The 20,675-nt window shown below is 48.0% G+C and overlaps 1 protein-coding gene across 2 annotated transcripts in view; it reads right to left on the bottom strand.

Annotated features, from left to right (window-relative positions):
- HERPUD1 (homocysteine inducible ER protein with ubiquitin like domain 1) overlaps positions 1-20,675 on the bottom strand; it is a 140,190-nt gene that overhangs the window by 102,388 nt on the left and 17,127 nt on the right. Inside the window, exon 2 of one of the 2 annotated variants that reach the window (XM_033943136.1) lies at positions 9,270-9,347. The exons of the other annotated variant lie outside the window; for it this stretch is intronic. Coding sequence (XP_033799027.1) covers positions 9,270-9,347 — 78 coding nt within the window. The remainder of the gene's footprint in view (positions 1-9,269; positions 9,348-20,675) is intronic. 2 annotated transcript variants of the gene reach the window in all.

Consider the following 20,675-nt stretch of genomic DNA (forward strand, 5'->3'; position numbering starts at 1 on the left):
CGTTCTCTCGGAGCCTCGGGGGGGGGGGGGGGGCGATGGAACAAATTGTTCAAGTTTCCATTATCTTCTATGGGGAAAGTTGCTTTGATATACGAGTGTTTTGGTTTAAGAGCATGCTTCTGGAACGAATTATGCTCTTAAACCAAGGTACCACTGTATATCAAATTTTTAAATAAACCTGAAACCAATGCCCCTGATCAGGTGTTTGTTGCAATGAATTCTTGTCATAATCAACCTCAAAGCTATTCTGAAAAGCATGCCTCTTGATAATGCCTGTGGGTGGAACCACTAGCCCAGGCTTCTGGAGTTCAAGGCAGAAACATTTGCAGGGAGTCTGTGGTGACCAACATGATACAGTGTTTAAGAGGTCACATGTGAGCCTTTGCCCATGGTACCACATCTATCATGGCTGCCATGGAACCTAGAACTTGGAGGTAGTGCCATACAGATACAGCTGGCTTGGCCAATAAGCTTATTAGGGTACAAAGCTTCTGCCTGCATGCCTCTGGAAGATGGACATGATCTGTCGTGTTGAAGACTCCCAGTTATTCCAGGGATTGGGACCAAACCAGTTGGCTCTTTCAGAAGCTCACTATCCAGCCGAGACTCTACCTGACCCAGACTATATGAGCCACCACTTGTTCTCCTTCCAAGAAAAAGAAGTCAGCCAGTCATCCAGGTATGGATGCACTTGCAATTGCATCTTGTGGATGGTGGCTGCACTTCTCCACATCACCTTTGCTTGATGTGAGATGCTGTCACCAGCCCAAAGAGAAGTGCCAAGAACTGGTAATGGTTCTCCAGGATGTAAAATCTCAGGAACTATGTTCCAGAAAGATGGAAAAATGCATGTAGGCTTCTGTCAAATCCAGAGGACAAATTTCCATGGTGCCACCGCTGCAATGATTGATCACACTGTCTCCATGTAAAAGCATGGAACTTTCAGCACCATACTGACATGTGCAAGATCAGAATGGGTCTCTAATCTTCTGAGCCTCTCTTAGGCACTATGAAGTATATGGAGTATCTACCAGAGCCTGAATACTTGAGCAGCACAATATTTATGGCCTGAATAATCTAAATCTCTGAACTGTAGCAGAGACCTTGCTTGCCTTCTCTGGTTACCTGTTGGGAGTCTACAAACCAGTCTAAGGGCTGGGCAAATTTGAGATTGTAACCACTCCGAATGATCTCCAGCCTAGTCCTGAACATGAATGCTTTGATCCCTTGTAGGTTCTCAGAGGTGGCTCCTCCTGAGTACTGCCAAAAGCACCTGGAGTCATGAAAATTAGACTACCTGGAGCTTCAAGGTTCATGGTCTTCTGTCAGGTAGAGATTTTGGTCAACGATCTGTCATGCTGGTTATGAGATCCAGTCCCTTTCTGAACATTTGTCACTTAAAGTCTGCTGAGAGTAGCCTTGGAGGTGGAGTCTCCCGCCCATTGCTTCATCCAAAACATTCTGTGGGCTGAGAAAGAATAATCAAATATGATGGAGCACCAATGGTGTATGTGATGCAATTTAAATCAAGGGAAAAAAAGACCTCAAAATACTCCAAGAATGCAATCAATAAGTCACAATCATATTGGGGTTGGGTATCATCATAGGTCAAAAACCCTTGAATTTTTCATTTTAATTCATTAATAATTTTAAGTGATAATTTTATATTATTTTTATAATTAACTTTTCATTATCATGATTAACTTTTCATTATCTCAACTTTCTTATAGCCAATGAGCACTGAAAAACCAGCATTTGTATATTCAAGATTTTTAACTGGCTAATCCAAGAAAATATCAGTAAGCACTTATCTTAGTAACCCGATGGAGGCCCGTTCAAGGGTTTTTGACTTATGATGATACCCAACCCCAATATGATTGTGACTTATTGATTGCATTCTTGGGGTATTTTGAGGTCTTTTTTCCCTCGATTTAAATTGCATCACATACACCATTGGTGCTCCATCATATTTGATTAATTTCAACATTTATATTTTTGGACACTATTTAGTTTCCAATCACTTTATTCAGTCTATACTGAGAAAGAATAAGCCATGACTTTGCTCATGACTGATGCTCTCTCTAACAGCCATGTAACCCACTCCTAATAGAAGCTGGGGCAAAGGCTTGTGCTCTGCCAGCACAAGCTCATGCAACCTGTTATGACAATTGTGTATCACAAAAGAGGCAGCTGCTTTGATTACAAGGGACAGTGTTTTGAATTGTCTTAAGTATCGCATCCACTCCGCGATCCTGCATATATATCCTTTAGTACCATGCCTCCTTCACTTGGCAAAGATGTGTATTTAGTTATCTGTGATACTAGGGAATCTACCTTAAGCTGAATGAATATCTGCTGACACTCCTGTGTAATTAGATGAGCCAAGCCATTGTCTTGACTACCTTTAATGATACTTCAGTAGCATCCCGATGCTCAGTGACCCTCATCAGGATACCAGAGACATGAAGATGACTAAGTTCTCCCTCCACTCAGTATAGAGCAGGAAGTAAACAGTCCAAATTTAGCTCCCACAGAGTCAGCAATAACAGTTGAGGGTTTGAACAGTCATCCCCCTGGTTGAGGGCCACCACTGTATCTTACGTACTTACACTAGCCTGCAACCCAGCATCTTCCGACAGGGAGGGTTCACGCCGACAGCAAAAGGCATACAGATATACCCTTCATCCTCTGCAACTCCATCCAAAAGGTTCACTGGATCCTGGCCAGCCTCTGATACTGAGCTAGCTGTGTCCTGGAACCTCAAGCCCCCTTGCATGTCTCCTGGTATTCTTCTAGACCTCCTCTGGGGATCTTGTCCATCCAAATAAGCTCTCCACATCAGATTCACAAATTCAGGAGAAAATGTATTATGCAGCATGGAAACTCCTTTAGATGACTCCAGTTTGTGTCTTGGACTCTGCAGCCTCCAAGCTCCCACACTTAGGAAGACTGCCATTCTGGGGCTCTAGAAAAGATTTTCACCTTGTAGACAGAATCCCTGACAGTTTCTCAGCCCTAGAGAGCAAAGGAGGCCAAGCCGGATGCTCCTGCCCCACCCCCTTTCATGTAGTGGTCATCCAGCGCAAACCTAGTATGAATTAGGGGTAAAGGAGCCCAAGGACTCCATCCATGCCAATTGTAACGGCATTAATCACTGACCTGTGCTGGAGATGTGCTGCAGCCTGTCGCAGTTCTTAAAGTAGCTAGATCTGGCAGAAGACATCACTGCCTCAATCTGCCTGTTCCTCCAACACTGAAATCTTTGGGCTGCCAGTCTGAGCGATCCTCAAACCCCTGTGGACCTGCGCACACAAATACAGGGAGACAAAATGCAGCTAGCACCCTGAAGAGCCCTGCTGAGCCCCCTATGGATGCCTGACAGCCTGCACTCAAGCCCCTGTGACCCAGTAGGCAAGTAAAGCTTCTAGGCGACTGGACCCCAAGCTCCACAAAAAAATTTTTTTTTAGGAAAAATTATGTTCTTACCTGTTAATTTTCTTTCCCTTAGATGCAGCAGATGAATCCAGAGACCAATGGAATAGCACACATCTACCAGCAGGCGGAGATAGAGAAACTGATTAACAGGTGGTCCCATTGGCTGGCACTCCTCCTGTATCTCCAGTATAGCTCCTTGCCCAAGCATCCGTAACCATCAATAGGCATAGCATGGAAAAAAACCCAAAACTTCTTTCCCATAACAAATCTCAAAAGGCAATAATACAGAATACAACCCTCAATAGTAACACTTTGAAAGTTGCAAAAGAAAAAAAAAAAAAAAATCGACAGACAATATCCAGAAAGGGTGGGGCTCTGGATTCATCTGCTGCGTCTAAGGGAAAGAAAATTAACAGGTAAGAACATAATTTTTCCTTCCCTAGCAACAGCAGCAGATGAATCCAGAGACCAATGGGATGTACCAAAGCAATCCTCAATCTGGGTGGGAAGCAAACGCCACCTCCGCAACAACCAACGCATTAAACGCATCTACCGCATGTGCCCCCACATCCAACCAGTAATGCTGAGAGAAAGCACTCTCGGAAGACCAAGTAGCCGCGAGACAAAACTCCTCCAAGGAAAAAACCTCTGGACCGAGTCCAAGAAGTAGCCATCACTCTGATAGAATGGTCATGAAGTTCTTTCCCAACCGCTTCCCTGCCATCAAGCAAGCGTAAAGAATGTCCTCCTGGACCCATCAAGCGATGGAGGCTTTGGACGCCGCCATATGTTTGAGGCGTCCCTTGAAGAATACAAAAAGGTGATCTAAACAACAAGTCATTAGAAACCTTGCTCGCGGAGAACGCTACGCACTTTCAAAAAATGCAGTGAATAGAAGCACGTCCCCGCATTTCTCCTCCCAGGAAGAAGGAAGGAAAAGTGAGCGTGTCATAAAAGAAAGGATGACACCTCCTTAGAAAGAATTGTGGTACCGTCTGAACTGATACCACAGATTTTGGAAATCAGAAATAGGAATCCCCGCTGAACAAGGCCTGCAACTTGGAAAACTGCAAAGCCGAAGCCATGGCCACAAGAAACCCCGTGTTCAACGGCACAAGGAGGAAATGAAGCCTTCGGTAAACTGCGAAGAAGTACCTGAAGATTGTACTCCAGACAGGGCTTTCTAAGAGGTATACAAATATACCGTACTCCGTTTAGGAACTGAACTACATGAAGCTGAGAAGTAATCGAAGAGCAATATACCTAGCCTTGTAACAAGCTAAGAATGGCACTTGAAGCTGAAGGGAATTGAACGCTAAAGCCCTCGGCAATACACCTGTGCCAAAAAGGAACTCTGGAAGGGTGCAAATGTTGAGAAGTATCCAAGAAAGGAAAACCTCCTAAAGAAAGCAGAAGCCACAGGTGAAGACATCTGTAGCGCCTGGATAAGAGAAGAAACAACCTGCTTCGCATAACCCTTACAAGTCAGTCATGACTTCTCAAAAGCTAGGTTGTAATACCAAAGTAGTACGAATATCCATGTTGATCGGACCCTAGGTGAGCAAATCCGGAGATACCAGGAAACATCTTAGTCCGGCTGTCGAAAGACTCATCAGATCCGCATAGCAAGGATGGTGCAGCCAAGCCAGAGATTCTACAAATACTGTGCCCGGAAAGCAAGCTTGAGATGGCAAATCCAAGCCATCATCAGCCAGGGGAAAACACTGAAAAAGAGAAACCAGAAGTGAGAAAGAAGCCACGCTGTTACCCCCTCTAACTCCCACTCCCTGTGCCCGCCGAAGAAGCTAGGAAGCATTGAATTGTGAGACGAGGACATGAGGTCTAGTTCCAGGAGATCTCATGTCCATAAAAAGAGCTGGAACGCCCGAGCCAAAATTCCCATTATCCAGGATGTAGAAGATTTCACTATTACTAACATTTACACTTTCTAGAGCGTACACAGTGCTGTACAATAAATGGGCCATGCTCAGATTTTGCGGAGAGAAAGCCTATCCAAACTCTTTTCCTGACCCTTAAAATGATCTGTCAACAGAAAAAGAAGATGAGGGTCCACCCATTGAAGTAGAACAACAACTGTACCTGGCAACTGAGTACATCACCTACTGCCCAAGCTGTAGAGAAATACCCCCATCATAATACTGACTGAAAGGACCCTCAGCGGCATTCTGGAAGAATGGTCTGAAGCTCCAGAAAAGTAACCCGACCATGCTCAAGAGTAGAAGAATGAACAAGTACTGAGTCGCCTCTTAAGACCAGACTCCTGGAGCTGAGGATGGAAGGCTCCGAGCCCCCCAACCCGACAGCCCGGGATGTTTGGTGGCCCTGAGCTAGTCCAGCAAAGACCGAGGTATGCCTTTGAAAAGAGAAATCTCGCTGAACCACCAAATCATACAGAGCGATGCATGAGGAGCCTACCAAATAATTGGAGCCCTGAGATACCGGGAACCATCGGAATAAAAGCGACTGCTGTAGCGTTATAATGGGAAAGCAAGCCGAAGTTACCATTGGAGTCAGCAACATGGATCCTATAACCTGTACAGAATCCCATACTCTGGGACATGGTGACCAAAGAAGAATGCAAACCTGAGACTGTGACCCATCGCCCTAGTCTCTGGGAAGAAACATTTCTCTCCTATATGAATAAAAACATCTCCACGATATACCTATAAATAGTACAGGAGAAAAGAGCGCTGTGCAAATTCGAAGATCCACGTCCAAAGAACTGAGGAAAAGAAACCACCCTTTTCGTGTCAGTCAAATGGCCCGACTGGAAGACATCCGAATAAAGCAGTCAGTCAAGAAGAAATTAGGTGAATCACCTGGTAGTGCCAAAACGGTGCCACTGCCCACATTTTCTAAAATGTTCTTGAAGCCTTGGGTAGGTGAAATGGCATGTGCCAAAACCGAAAGCGCTGCTCAAAGAGAGGCAAGCAAACCTATTGCCGATTCAGAGTCCATAGGGAAAATGTAAATATTCTCTCAGTTTTTCTGCAGAAATGTGTAACCCTGAGAAACTAATTCAGCAGAATGGGATCCAGCCAGCCCAATGCCCCCGTCTTGGGCACCATGCAGTAAGTGGAACAACGTCCCTTAGTTCCCGAAGAACTACAAGAACTGCCCTGAGGACCAGTAACACTGAAAAGAGAAACACAAAACATAGAGACTCCAAGAACGAACTGGAAACCTGAGGAGGATGCAAAGTTGCAAGCATCCTGAAAAATCTTCACAGCCCCCTGACCTGACATTATAGCGTCTTCTCCCTCATGAGAAAGCCTGAAGAGTCATTGGAAGAAGTCAAGATCCCCTCAGAATGAAGTGCAGGTCAGGAAATGGCAGGATGAGAACTGTAGGATCTGCAAGAAGATTCTCCTAGGAAAAAATCAAGCTTCACAATGTAAAGAGGAATTTTACTGGAACCATGAAAACAGGACTAACTCCATGCAACATGAGCGAAATACGTATGTCCTTTAAAGTGAATACGTACTAGACTCAATCAAGATGCTGCATCTACCGCCCCGTGGAAAACAGCATCCTTACAGATATCAAACAAAGCTCACATCGCTAATGAGAGCTTCAGGGATGAGGCTAACAGCCACATAGCGCGAGATCCTCCGGGGGGTTGTTAGAATAGGTAACTGGCTCCTGGTTAAAAGGAGCTGTATAGCCCTTCCTGACTGGTCGGGGGGGCCCGTCTAGCATGTGCCATGAGAAAATGGCGACAGGAGAAACCAGCATGATAAGCATGGAAATCTGAAGTCCAGGCCCCCTCAGAAATAGAGAAAGAGTCCTGGCCGCAGGAAGTTGCGCCATGTCATTATGCCCATAGAGACAGCCCAAACTTGGAAACTGTTTGTACTACCTTTAGGCATATATATCCTGTGCCACTACTGGACACATGCAGCTCAGCACAGAGGCCCAAATAAGGACAGTTACCAACAGACAAAGGCTCAATCTGCAGGGACCCCAAGAGAGACAATGAGATAACTGTGAAATACAGGGCACTATCTTACTGCTGATCTCACCGTGCCATGAGTTGCCGTATGTCACCCCAGTCCGGAGACAAACCGAGACTGGGTGACCTAGCTCAGGTCAGAGTCTCTCTAGTAAACCCCTTGAGTGCTAACCCGAGTCCGATTAAACAAGCAGCTTCCTTCAAGGGAGTACAGCAGGAACACAGACATAGACATATAAATCTGCCCAAGCTTGTCCCAAAGCTGGTGAAACACATACAACTTGTCTGAACCGCAAAGGAGAGAAGCCCCGGCATACCCTGACCAAAGTCAGCTGGAAACAAACTACCGGAATGCTGCTCCCGCCATCGCCGGAGACCCAAGCGCACGCCTGATTCTCGCTGACACGTGGCCGCTGCATCAACGCTCCTAGAAACATAGTCTGATTCAAGCCTGCGGCTTGCATAGAAAGAAAATCAGACTCAGGGAATAACCAGAAGAACGGCCCACAGCGCCGGAAAAAAACATGTCCCATCTCATGCGCGCTGCTATAAACCGGCACCTGCACAATCAGCTGCACATGGCCGTGACAAACACCGATGAGAGAGCCTCAGAATAAACAGGACTACTATTGCTGCACTGAAACCCAACAATGAGAACAAGTGCGAGCATGAAATCGCACCGCTACTGCCGTGCTGTAACCAACAAGGAAACCAAGCGCGTGCATGCAAAGGGCGGGAAGTCCCGGCTCCCTCCACGGATTTCTAGTCATAAAACTTAGCCTCAATAAAATATCCATTCCTTAAACATATGTTGACCGAACCCACATTACTAAGACTCCAAGAACAGAACCTGAAGTTCAACCAACATTAAAAAACATACATACTCACAAGCTTGTTGTTAGGGCTGGTTGAAGCCAGTTAAAGCTGGTTGAGCAGCAGTAACAGAGCAGAATGGAGCCAACTGTGGTCTTTTTTTTTTTTTTTTTACAGAGAAGGGAAAGAAGAAAAAAATTGAGACCCAGTCAGACCCTCTAGCAATGGAGGGAGGGTGAGGCAGGGACCTGGGGGGGCCCAGGTGTAACCCCTAAAGCCAGCACCGTTCAGCCGGACACCCCTGTCTCACTGAAGAGAAACCTCAACAGGAGAAAATAAAGTTCCAGTCACAGCCAGAATTCAGGAGCTAGTTGAATAGCGACCATTTCCTGCTGGGAGATAGAGAATACTGGAGATACAGGAGGAGTGCCAGCCAATGGTACCACCTGTTAATCAGTTTCTCTATCTCCGCCTGCTGGTAGATGTGTGCTATCCCATTAGTCTCTGAATTCATCTGCTGCTGTTGCTAGGGAAAAAGTAGTTTCTGCAAGCTGGCTAACAAAAGTACCACAGAGGGATTGGCCTGTCAGCTGCAGACTTTAGTCTGCTTCTCCTCCACACAGGCAGAGTTAGACCTACGAACTGGGGAGCTCCGACACCAAAAGCTGCCAAAAATCACAAAAAGGACTGACAAAAATATACAGGAACAGATCAGAGAAAACTCCTTTCAGCTCATGTGCAGAAGAAAAAACTGAAGTGGACAGCAGAGCTCTCTAGTAAAGGAGATGTGTGTTAAAAAGCTAGAGTGGATTCCTTCTGCACGGATCAAGAGCATGGGAAGAATACCTGTGTCCAGAACACCACACCTATTGTGCTAAAATATGTTACAGCCTGAAAGTCATCAATAAGCATTAAGCACTGGTAAAGCCCAATAGATGTTTTATATAATGTAATGGTGTTAGAATATCCAAATGCTCCAACAAGTATTTTATTGTTGGGTCCCTCAATACATGGAATAAACACAAGATTAAAGTTACACTGATATTACCTTGGACAGTATATCCTTCAGCTGTAGATGACCAAGCAACAACTTCCCAGAATAAATCAACTTTTGTTCTTGCTCTAGCTGAAAAGGAATGAACAAATTAAAACAAACAAAAACCCCCCACAAAAATCCATACACAAAACTCTGATTATGCACTTCACAGAAAAACAAACAGTGCTAACTAAAAATGTTGCTACATATACATTTCCTAAAAGGGTCCATGCAGAAAGCTACTGAAGGCAGAATTACATGATTAAGGAGCAATTAAGTTCTCATATCTGGCCAAATGTAGAAAGGATTTCAGAATTGAAATGATGCTATGCACCAATATCTACCTTGTGATTTATTAAATTATTTGTGCTGACTGTTCTCATGTGATAGATGATATCAGAAACCTACCAACTAGAAAGCCCCAATCCAAACCCTCAGCCCCCGACATAAGCTTCTGCATTGGCCCCAGTATATAAGATGCTTAAGGCACTCCCATAATCTGACATCCACCCCTACCTACTTCAAATTCCTTGATGTCTAATGGTACACTGACATAAGAGGGACATTTTGCAATGAGCTGCATATTTGCATGCTCATTGCTTACTACATAAGAATTGTTTATCATTAATTTTATGGTAGAAGCCACACACTGAGCTAGCTTTACTGAGTGGCTTTACTGCAACTTTACTGCATCAGGTTTTATAGCATCTTTATAGACAAGTTCATTCAAAATGGTACACATCGGAAACAAAAATAATTAAGATGGAGCTAAAGAGAAAATGGCTGATTCAGATTAACTGTGTACATACTGCAGTTAATGAACTTTCCAGGTCTAAAGTCACATGGGGATGCAAATCATATGAATGAACCATTGTACTCTAAGCTCTTTGATGCAGATTCCTTAACAGTGAATTTGATTTTGGGGCACCTAAATAGATCAAACAATGTAAACAGATTGTAGGAAAGCTCCCAGAGTACCTTAGGACTTATTTCCTACTTTTACTTTAAAAAAATATTTCTGCAACATTCTCCAATGTTTGCAACCAGTTAACTATGAAAGTAAATCAAAGAGTACAAGCAAAATACATTTAATGGTTAAAAGTACAGTAGTAATTTAATGGTTAAAAGTAGTAATTGTGAGAAATTGAACATATCACCTTTCCACAGAGACCCCATGCAAAATGACATTTGTTGTGTTGTATTGCTCAACTAACTTCTGCAATCCTGCAGAAAAGTTTTTGGCTGCTCCCAAAGCCAAGTGAAAACTGCTTCCAAAGCCAAGTGAAAACTGCTTCCAAAGCCAAGTGAAAACTGCTTCCTTTACTTCAGAGATGAATCTGCAACTTCACAGCATCTCCTTCGGTGGACCGAAAATGTGAATCAATAGGTTCTAGATCCAGGCTGTAAGGAGGATGTGGAAGATGTTCAAACCCAAGCTGTTGTACCATCTGTTGCTGCTGCTGTATGAGAATGTGTATGGTTATGGTGCAGCAAGACTGTTTTGGACAACATTCCTCTTTTGCTGCAAATTGCAGGTTCATTTCCCAGCAACAAAATCATTTTCACTGTTCACCATTTGCCTGCGCACTTGGAAATGTGCTAGAATATGCCCCTTCATGTCCCTAAATGTTTCATTCCCTCTGCCCAAAGAAAGTGCACTACACGTTCTTCGACAGTGCAGTCTTGCAATGAAGCATCCATGTTTGACCATGTGGTTGCCACATGATTAAAGGCTGGGCACTGAACTGTGTGGATTAACTATCCAACAATGCACAAGGCCTTCTGGCTCCTACTCTGAGATTCTCATGAGATTCTAATCTCATGAGAATCTCAGAGTGAGAGCCAGAAGACTTTGAGCATGTGCAGATGCTCAAGGCCCCGTAGCGGCCCAGCAAAGATCAGCGGCAGGCTCTTTCTGCACCGACATGTCCTGTGGGTTGGTACTACGTGCCAGTGTCTAATCAAGGTAAGGATTTGGGGATGAGCCGTGGGCTTGAAGCCAGTTCTCAGGGGTGGGGGCTTGCATATCGAGTCACTCAGTTTGTGAGTCAAAGTTTGCAGGAGTGTTTTGCTCGTCTTGCAAAACATTTGCAAACTGTGTTACTCAAACCGAGGTTTGACTATATCATACTTTCAGAATTTCACTATAAACATGGAATGAGATTTCTAAGCCAGCTTTTATCACAAAATCAAACTTGTATGTAAAAGATGTAATGTCTACACTGGATTACAGTGCTTGCTTTTTTAAGTTGAGGAATAAATTCAAGATGGCACGTCCCCATAGCAACTAAAACCAGACCTGGTGTCTTGCCCGATCATTCAGCGCTTCTGGAGGCGTATAGTCTCCCACAGGTCAGGGTTGATTGGTAGAGCCTTGTGGAGTATCCCAGCCCACTTAGTTTTGGATTTGCCGGAGGCTTATGGCCATTTGCCTAGGGGGAACCAGGCTCTCTGCAGAAGATGAGCTTGCTGGCCCAGAAATATATTCTTCAATACCGGATGGTCCGGGACCCTCCAGTGTTCTGGCATTGGAGGAACCAGTTGCATCAGATGGCTACCTGGGAGGTGAAGGATGCGAGGGGGGGGGGGGGGGGTCTCGGAAGCAGAAGTTAGTGTTCTTGAATATTTGGGAGCCATATCTGCATTCCTTACATCCGAAGGGATGAAGTGAGGTATTAGGATGGGTGTCCTAATCCAGGCACTCAGCTGTTGCTGGGGTGTGAGAGTTGCGATGAGGCACGGTGGGGTGGGGTGGAGAGAACCGGGGTGGGGGGGGGGGGAGGAGGGGATTCTATTGGATTTTGGTACTGAGTTACAGGAAAGCAATGTTACTTACCGTAACAGTTGTTATCCAGGGACAGCTGGCAGCTATTCTCACTAGTGGGTGACGTCATCCAACGGAGCCCCAATGCGGACATCTCACAAGCATACTTGCTTGTAGAAACTTTAGAAGTTTCGAGTTGCCCGCACCGCGCATGCGCGAGTGCCTTCCCGCCCGATGCACAGGGCGCGTCTCCTCAGTTCAGATACCTAGCAGAGAAGCCAACCCAGGGGAGGAGGTGGGATGTGAGAATAGCTGCCTGCTGTCCCTGGATAACAACTGTTACGGTAAGTAACATTGCTTTATCCCAGGATAAGCAGGCAGGTATTCTCACTAGTGGGTGACCTCCAAGCTAACCACAATGGGATGGTGGGAGAGTTGGCAACTTAGGAGAATAAATTTTGTAATACTGTTTGGCCAAACTGTCCATCCCGTCTGGAGAAAGTATCCAGACAATAATGAGAAGTGAAAGTGTGAACCGAGGACCAAGTGGCAGCCTTACAGATCTCCTCAATCGGTGTCGATCTGAGGAAGGCTACAGAGGCTGCCATAACTCTGACCTTATGGGCTGTGACTTTACTGTGAAGGGGCAATCCAGCCTGGGCATAGCAGAAAGAGATACAAGCCGCCATCCAGTTGGAGATGGTACGCTTAGAGATAGGGCGTCCCAACTTGTTCGGATCGAACGAGACGAAAAGCTGAGGAGCAGTTCTGTGTGGCTTGGTGCGTTCCAGGTAGAAAGCCAACTCACGTTTACAATCCAGAGAGTGAAGAACTGATTCTCCAGGATGAGAATGAGGCTTTGGAAAAAACACAGGAAGAACAATGGATTGATTCAGATTAAATTCGAGACCACCTTGGGGAGGAATTTGGGATGAGTGCGAAGGACCACCTTGTCATGATGAAACACTGTAAAAGGTGGATCCACAACCAATGCTTGAAGCTCACTAACTCGACGAGCAGATGTGAGGCCAATGAGAAACACCACTTTCCAAGTGAGATACTTCAGAGGAGCCTTGTTAAGAGGTTCAAATGGAGGCTTCATAAGCTGAGAAAAACAACATTGAGGTCCCAAACCACTGGAGGAGGTTTGAGGGGAGGATTGACATGGAAAAGTCCTTTTATGAATCTGGAAACCACAGGATGTGCAGAAAGAGGTTTCCCTTGAAGAGGCTGATGGAAAGCAGCGATTGCACTAAGATGGACTCGTATCAATGTAGACTTGAGGCCAGATTGAGACAGGTGCAAAAGATAGTCCAAAACAGAGGACAAGGAGGCATGTTGAGGCTCCTTGTGATGAGAAAAATACTAAGTAGAGAATCTAGTCCATTTCTGGGAACAGCATTGTCTAGTAGCAGGCTTCCTTGAAGCTTCCAAAACATCCCGCACAGCTTGTGAAAACTGAAGGGGAGCTATGTTGAGAGGAACCAAGCTGTCAGGTGTAGCGACTGCAGGTTGGGATGAAGCAGAGATCCCTGATGCTGCGTAAGCAGAGATGGAAACACTGGCAGAAGGAAGGGCTCCCTGCTGCTGAGTTGCAGAAGAAGGGAGTATCAAGGTTGCCTGGGCCACCGAGGAGCAATCAGAATCATGGTGGCCCGGTCGGACTTGAGCTCGACTAGAGTCTTTTGAATGAGAGGAAACGCATACAGAAAGAGATTCCCCCAGTCCAGAAGAAAAGCATCTGCCTCGAGGCGATGAGGAGTGTAGATCCTAGAGCAGAACTGAGGCAGTTTGAAGTTGTGGGGGGCTGCAAAGAGGTCTATCTGAGGCGTTCCCCACAGAGAGATGTGATGGAGGGGCGTGGAATGGAGAGTCCATTCGGGAGGCTGTAGAATGCGACTCAAGTTGTCCGTCAAGGCATTGTCCACCCCCTGAATATAGACAGCTTTGAGGAAGGTGTTGTGGCGAATTGCCCAATCCCAAACTTTCAGAGCTTCCTGACAGAGGGAGGCCAATCCCGTGCCTCCCTGCTTGTTGACATAATATATGGCAACCTGATTGTCCGTGCGAATGAGGACCACCAAGTCGTGAAGCAGATGCTGAAAAGCAGTAAGAGCATTGAAAATCACCCTGAGTTCCAGTAGATTGATGTGGCACAGATGATCTGCACTCGTCCAATAGCCCTGGGTGCAGAGACCGTCCAGATGAGCCCCCCAAGCATAGTTCGAGGAGTCGGTCGTGAGGACCTTCTGATGGGGAGGCATGTGAAACAGCAAACCTCTGGAGAGTTTGGAAGAGAGCATCCACCAGCGAAGAGACTGTAGCAGAGCAGGAGTGACCTGAATGTGTCGAGTCAGAGGGTCGGAGATCTGTGACCATTGAGACACCAGGGTCCACTGGAATCCGCAGGTGAAGTCTGGCAAAAGGAGTCACTGTAGAAGCCATGTGGCCCAGAAGCACCATCATGTGTCTCGCCGAGATGGACGGGCGAGAGGAGACTGAGAGACAAAGATGAAGAAGAGCTGCCAGGTGTTGAGGAGGAAGGAACGCTCTGAGCTGAACAGTATCCAGAACAGCTCCGATCAAGGGAAGAGTCTGGGAAGGTTGCAGATGGGATTTGGGAAAGTTGATCTCGAATCCCAGACTCTGCAGGAACCAGATCGTCCGCTGGGTCGCCTGGATGACACACTGAGACGTGGAATCCTTGATGAGCCAGTCGTCGAGGTAGGGAAACACCTGAAGACCATGGTTCCTGAGTGCTGCGGCCACTACAACCAGGCACTTGGTGAAGACTCTGGGTGATGAAGCCAGGCCGAAAGGAAGCACTCTGTATTGAAGATGAAGATGTCCCACCCGAAATCTGAGGAATTGACAGGAGGCCGGATGGATGGGAATATGAGTGTAGGCCTCCTTGAGATCCAGAGAGCATAATCTGCTCGAGGAGGGGATAGAGAGAAGCCTCAACATGTGAAACCTCTCCCTGACCAGAAACTTGTTGAGCACCCTGAGGTCCAAAATAGGACGCAGGTCACCCGTCTTCTTCGGAACAAGGAAGTACCGTGAGTAAAAACCCTTGTTCTGTTGGTCCACAGGGACCGGCTCGACAGCACGAATCTGGAGCAAAGCCTGAGCTTCCTGAAGAAGAAGGGCTGTCTGGGTTAAGTTGGAAGGATACTCTCTTGGAGGATGTTCCGGAGGAACTTGATGGAACTGGAGCGTATCCCTCTCTTACGATGGAAAGGACACAGAGGTCGGTGGTAATAGTCGTCCATCGATGATAAAAATGATGGAGACGACCTCCGATGGGAAAAACCGGGGAGGGCAGAACGGTGGAGGTTATGCTCTCTACGAGACAGTCAAAAAGGCTGAGGGGCCTTGGGGACAGCAGACGGCTGAGGCTTTTGTGGGAGTTTCTGCTGGTGCTGTCGCTTCACAGGTTGATGGATGGTGGGTGCCTGCTTCAGTGGGTAGCGCTGCTGATAGATCATAGGCGGGCGAAACGGTTGAGCAAGAGCAGGCTTGGGCTTCTGGCGGAGAATGGATTGAAATGACTTCTCATGCTTCGACAGCTTCTCCGTCGCCGCCTCGATGGACTCGTCAAAGAGGTCAGCTTCTGCACATGGCACGTTCGCCAGCCTGTTCTGGAGATTCGGGTCCATATTAATGGTCCGAAGCCACGCCAGGCGTCGCATGGCCACAGAACAAGCAGGAGCTCTCGCAGAGAGTTCAAAAGTGTCGTAAGATGATTGCATCATCTGCAGACGAAGTTGGGACAGCGACGCCAGGACTTCTGAGTACTCGAAGCGAGCCTGAGAGTCCAAATATGGCAGAAACTTCTGTAGAATGGAGAGAAAAAACTCAAAGTATGTCGCAAGGTGAAAGCTATAATTCAGGACTCGAGAGGCCATCATCGAGTTCTGATAAATGCGCCTGCCAAATCTGTCCATGGTCTTGCCCTCCCGGCCAGGGGAAGTGGAGGCATAGACCTGGGAGGGATGAGACCACTTAAAGAAGGACTCTACCAAGAGGGACTGGTGAGAGAGCTGTGCACCGTCGAAGCCTTTATGGTGCACCGTGCGGTACCTGGCATCCAACTTCCCGGGAACAGCGGGAATGGAGTAAGGAGTCTCGAAACATCTCATGAAGGTCTGGTCCAGAAGCTTATGCAGAGGCAGACGGAGAGACTCAGCAGGAGGCTGGGGAAGATGCATCGTCTCCAAATACTCCTTAGAAAACTTGGAACCCGAGTCCAGGGTAATATCAAGATCCACCGCCATCTTGACGCAGGAAAGATGAGAAAGATAGTTGGTCAGCCAGAGCCGGGCCTCGAGAAGAGCTCGATGAAGTCAAGGTGTCCTGATCCGCAGAGGCCGAGGATCGGCAGGGAGAGAACGATCCCACGATGTCCTCGAGCTCTGGCATAGGAGGAGGAGGCGAGTAAGCCGGCGGAGAATACTCCCTAAAGGGCTGCTTACAACATGTGAGGCATGCCTCGATGAATGCCTCAATGAATGTCTCGAGCGACGACCAGAACTGTGGCGAGAAGCAGGTCTCAAACGTCGAGGCCCAGACAAGGCGTCCAGTGAGTAGATGGGGCTGGAGGCAGTGGAGTGAAGCAGAGGAGGCTGAGAAGAAGCCCCTCGAGGCACCCTCCAACCCTCGAGGCTCGGCATTGAGGACGAAGGTTCTGCTCCAGGCAGGGTGGAGGATTCAGCGCCATGCATCTAGTGAATCGACGGCGGCATGGGCAAAGACTCTACTCCTTGCGATGCATGCCCCGAAGCCAGACCAGACACTCGCCGAGACTCGGCTCCCAGCAGCGAGAGTGTACGTCGAGGGGGCACCGGAGGCAGCTCGATCTCGCAGGAGGCCTCCGCTTGCCCAGGCTGAATTTGGGAGAGAAGCGTCGGCCCAATCTTAGTAAAGAGCTCGACAAATTGCTTCTCCATCAGGGTATGGAACGAAGCCGGCAAGGAGGGATCCGCATCTGCAATGGGACCTCCTGCATGGTCTTCGCGATCTTGGCCGCCAAGGGGCTTGGGCTTAGAAGCCTTGGGCACCTTGAGCACCACTGGAGGAATGGGAGGCTGTGTTACCTGACCTGAGGAGACAGGGGAAGGCACCGCAGCAGGCGTCAGAGTTGAAGCCGGCACGAACGAAGCAGGCTTGAGCAGATTCGAGGTCGAAGCGGAAGCCAAAGGCATGGCGCTCTGCGATGACAGCTCCGGCGACGCCCCCATGCTGAACAGCGACTCCCACAAGATGCAGCGACGCTTAAAAGCACGTGCTGTAAGTGTGGAGCAAGGCCGGCACAATTTCGGAAGGTGTTGAGGCCCGAGACACTGAATACAGTGTCGATGAGGGTCTGTCAACGAAATCGCACGCTGGCACTTGCACTTTTTAAAACCGGTGACAGGCCGGGACATAGGCCGAAAAAGCTCCGCTGCAAGATCGAAGCAGCGGGGCCATGACTATGTGGCCTACTCGGTCGAACAAACGAAATAAATTTTTTTTTTTTTGAAAAACAAGAAAACGCAACGCGAACCAATGATAATGAGTAAATAAAACCCAAAACCGTGGACACAGAAGGCACAAGTGAAGGTACTTCGTGCAGAGAGTCGAAGACGGACTTCTCGGCTCCGCGGAAGAGTAAGAACTGAGGAGACGCGCCCGGTGCATCGGGCGGGAAGGCACTCGCACATGTGTGGTGCGGGCAACTCAAAACTTCTAAAGTTTCTATAAGCAAGTATGCTTGTGAGATGTCTGCATTGGGGCTCCGTTGGATGACGTCACCCACTAGTGAGAATACCTGCCTGCTTGTCCTGGAATAATAATCTTTAGAGATGAGGGAGGGAGAGAGGGAGGTGGAGTGGCCTTCTTAGGGGCTCATAAGAGTCCAGGGCCTCGGGGTGTCATTCCACCAACACTGGCCTCGCTTGCCATGGGTGGACTTTGCAGAGGGTTTGTTGATGTTAATCCTTAACCATTTGATGCTTGTTATACTGTTGAGGAAGATGCTTCATTGTTTGTTGCTATGAACCCTTTTTTTGCCATTGTTTTGCTTACTCTGTTTGCATCAATAAAAATTGTTTGAACCATAAACCAGACTTGGTGCCTAATGTTTGCAAGCAGAACACATGGGCAGCCGCAGCAGAGTACATCACACGGGGATAGCCAAACAACCAATTTTGGGTGGGCAAGTCTATCCTCCCTCCCCCAAAGCAGTGTCTCAAGCCCATTGCCATATACCTTTCAGAGCCGATCTTCACTGGCACCAAGACTGATACAGGGCCTTCTGCATAAGGCTAAGGGGTTGGTATGTGCAATGTGCCATCATTCCTGCTGCTCACTGCCAGTGAAGATCAGCTCTTTAAAAAGGTACATGGTAGGAGAGATTTGGGAAATTTAATTGACAGGGCTTAAGGATCTCCAGGTACAGGCCACAGCTTCTTTCTGCTACCCAGCACTGAATATAGAATTGGAACCGCAAGGTTTATTTTATTTTAAAAAAAAAACTTTATACCGCCTGGAGTCACAGCATTTCCAAGTATCCTATATAATAAAAGGCTAGACGCGCATGCGCACTCCTATTTGCGTGCTTCCATGGTCGCAGGAGTGCGCATGCGCGCTTATACGTCACCCAATCGCCTCCACAAGCCGGGACCGCAGCTATCCGCCGATCTCCGTTCCTCCAGCGGGGTGGAGGGGGGTCTGGGAGGAGAGGGATCGCGGCCGCTCAGCGCCCCCACCGAGGAGCCCAACAACTTTCCGCTGCCCGGGACCCGAGTCCTTTGCCGCCCCCCCCTTCTCTTCCCGCAGGCCCGACTGCCGATTTAAGCAGCGTGTGCAGCAGTCTTCACACGCTGCTCCGGGCCCTTCTATTGCCCTGATTTGCTCTGCCGCGTCTCTGATGATGTCATCAGGGACGTGCCAGAGTAAATCAGGCCAGTAGAAGGACCCGAATCAGCGTGTGAAGACTGCTGCACACGCTGCTTGAATCGCCACGTGTAATCGGGCCCGCGGGAAGGGAAGGGGGGGCGGAAAAGGACTCGGGACCGCGTTTGTAGTCGGGACTGCGGGAAGGGAAAGGGGGTTAGATGAAACGCTAATGCTGCTGCACAGAGAACTTGTGTGGGGGGAGGGAAATGGAGGGGGAGGGAATGCTGCTTTGGACAGACAGACAGAGGGAGGAAGAGAGACAGAAAGAAAAGAAGAAAGATACAGGGGCAGGTGCACAGAGAACTGGTGTGGGGGGAGGGAAATGGAGGCGGAGGGAATGCTGCTTCGGACAGACAGACAGAGGGAGGAAGGGAGAGAAAGAAAAGAAGGAAGACACAGGGGCAGAGAGATACACAGAAAGACAGACAGACAAAGGGGGCCAGGGACAGAGACAGACAGAAAGACAGCGGAGTCGCATCAGGAGGGGTGCGGGATGCGGCAGAAGGAACTTTTCCAATGGGTGCAACTGGGCGGCTGTCGGGAACCTCTGATCAGGGGCAGAGCAAGGTAAGTGTATCATAGGGATAAGAAGGAGGAGGGGGGAGAAAAAGGAAGGGACGCCTACTGCTGGACAGGGGGAGAAGGAAAGAGGTGCTGATGGACGGGGGGGGTGAAGAAAAAGACTAACGGAGGCCTAATGTTGGACAGGGGGGAGAAGGAAAGAGGTGCTGCTGGACTGGGGGGGAGGTAAAACAAAGGGAGAAGGGCTGCTGCTGCATAAGGAGAGCAGTGAAGGGGTGGTGGTTGGCACAGGGGACGTAAAAGGAAGGGACAATGGACAGGGGGAACAGGCAAGGGGTGGACAGCCAAGGAAAAAGACAGACAGAAAGAAAGAAAGGGGCTAAGGAGAGAGAGAGAGAAAGAAATAAAGACAGACACACACACATATATTCTAGCACCCGTTAATGTAATGGGCTATAAGACTAGTACATACATAAAGTAAAAACAAAAATACAAATCATGGTTCAGGTTTTGTATTCAGTATCAGAGTGGCAAAGGATAATGCATAGATGTTGTTTCCCTTATTGATCCTCAATTAGTTGGGGCTAGTGCTGCCCGATTCACTTTGGGTGAATCGATATTGAATAGATAAGCAAAACAAAAACAAAACAAAAAATCGGCTTCCCGATTCTTCTGACCCTCCCCCCCAAAGCAGGAGGGGCAGCGCTGCTCTTGCGGGCCAGCCACCGCACCTGCTTTAGAGGGCGAGGGGGAATTGTCAGCCAGTTAGTGCAGTTGTCCGGTTCCCCTCCCTGGCTTCCAGTTCCGCCTCCCCCCAACCGGCGTCCCAGCACCATTTACTATACAGAAGCAGCCTGCAGCAAGATCGAGATGCCAGCAATCTTTGCTCTGCTTCGGTGCTGTTTCCTCCACCGTGGTCCTGACAGAGGAGGGGCAGGACCACGGTGGAGGAAACAGCACACAGATCGCTGGCATCGTAATCTTGCAGCAGGCCTTCAAGGGGGGGGGGACACACACACACACAGGCCTTCAAAGGAGGGACACACACAGGCCTTCAAAGGAGGGACACACACACACACAGACAGGTCTTCAAAGGAGACACACACAGACAGGCCTTCAAAGGAGGGACACACCCACACCCACAGACAGGCCTTCAAAGGAGGGTGAAGGACACACCCACAGACAGGCCTTCA

This window comes from Geotrypetes seraphini, chromosome 4 (genome assembly GCF_902459505.1).
Source record: "Geotrypetes seraphini chromosome 4, aGeoSer1.1, whole genome shotgun sequence".
Taxonomy (NCBI): domain Eukaryota; kingdom Metazoa; phylum Chordata; class Amphibia; order Gymnophiona; family Dermophiidae; genus Geotrypetes; species Geotrypetes seraphini.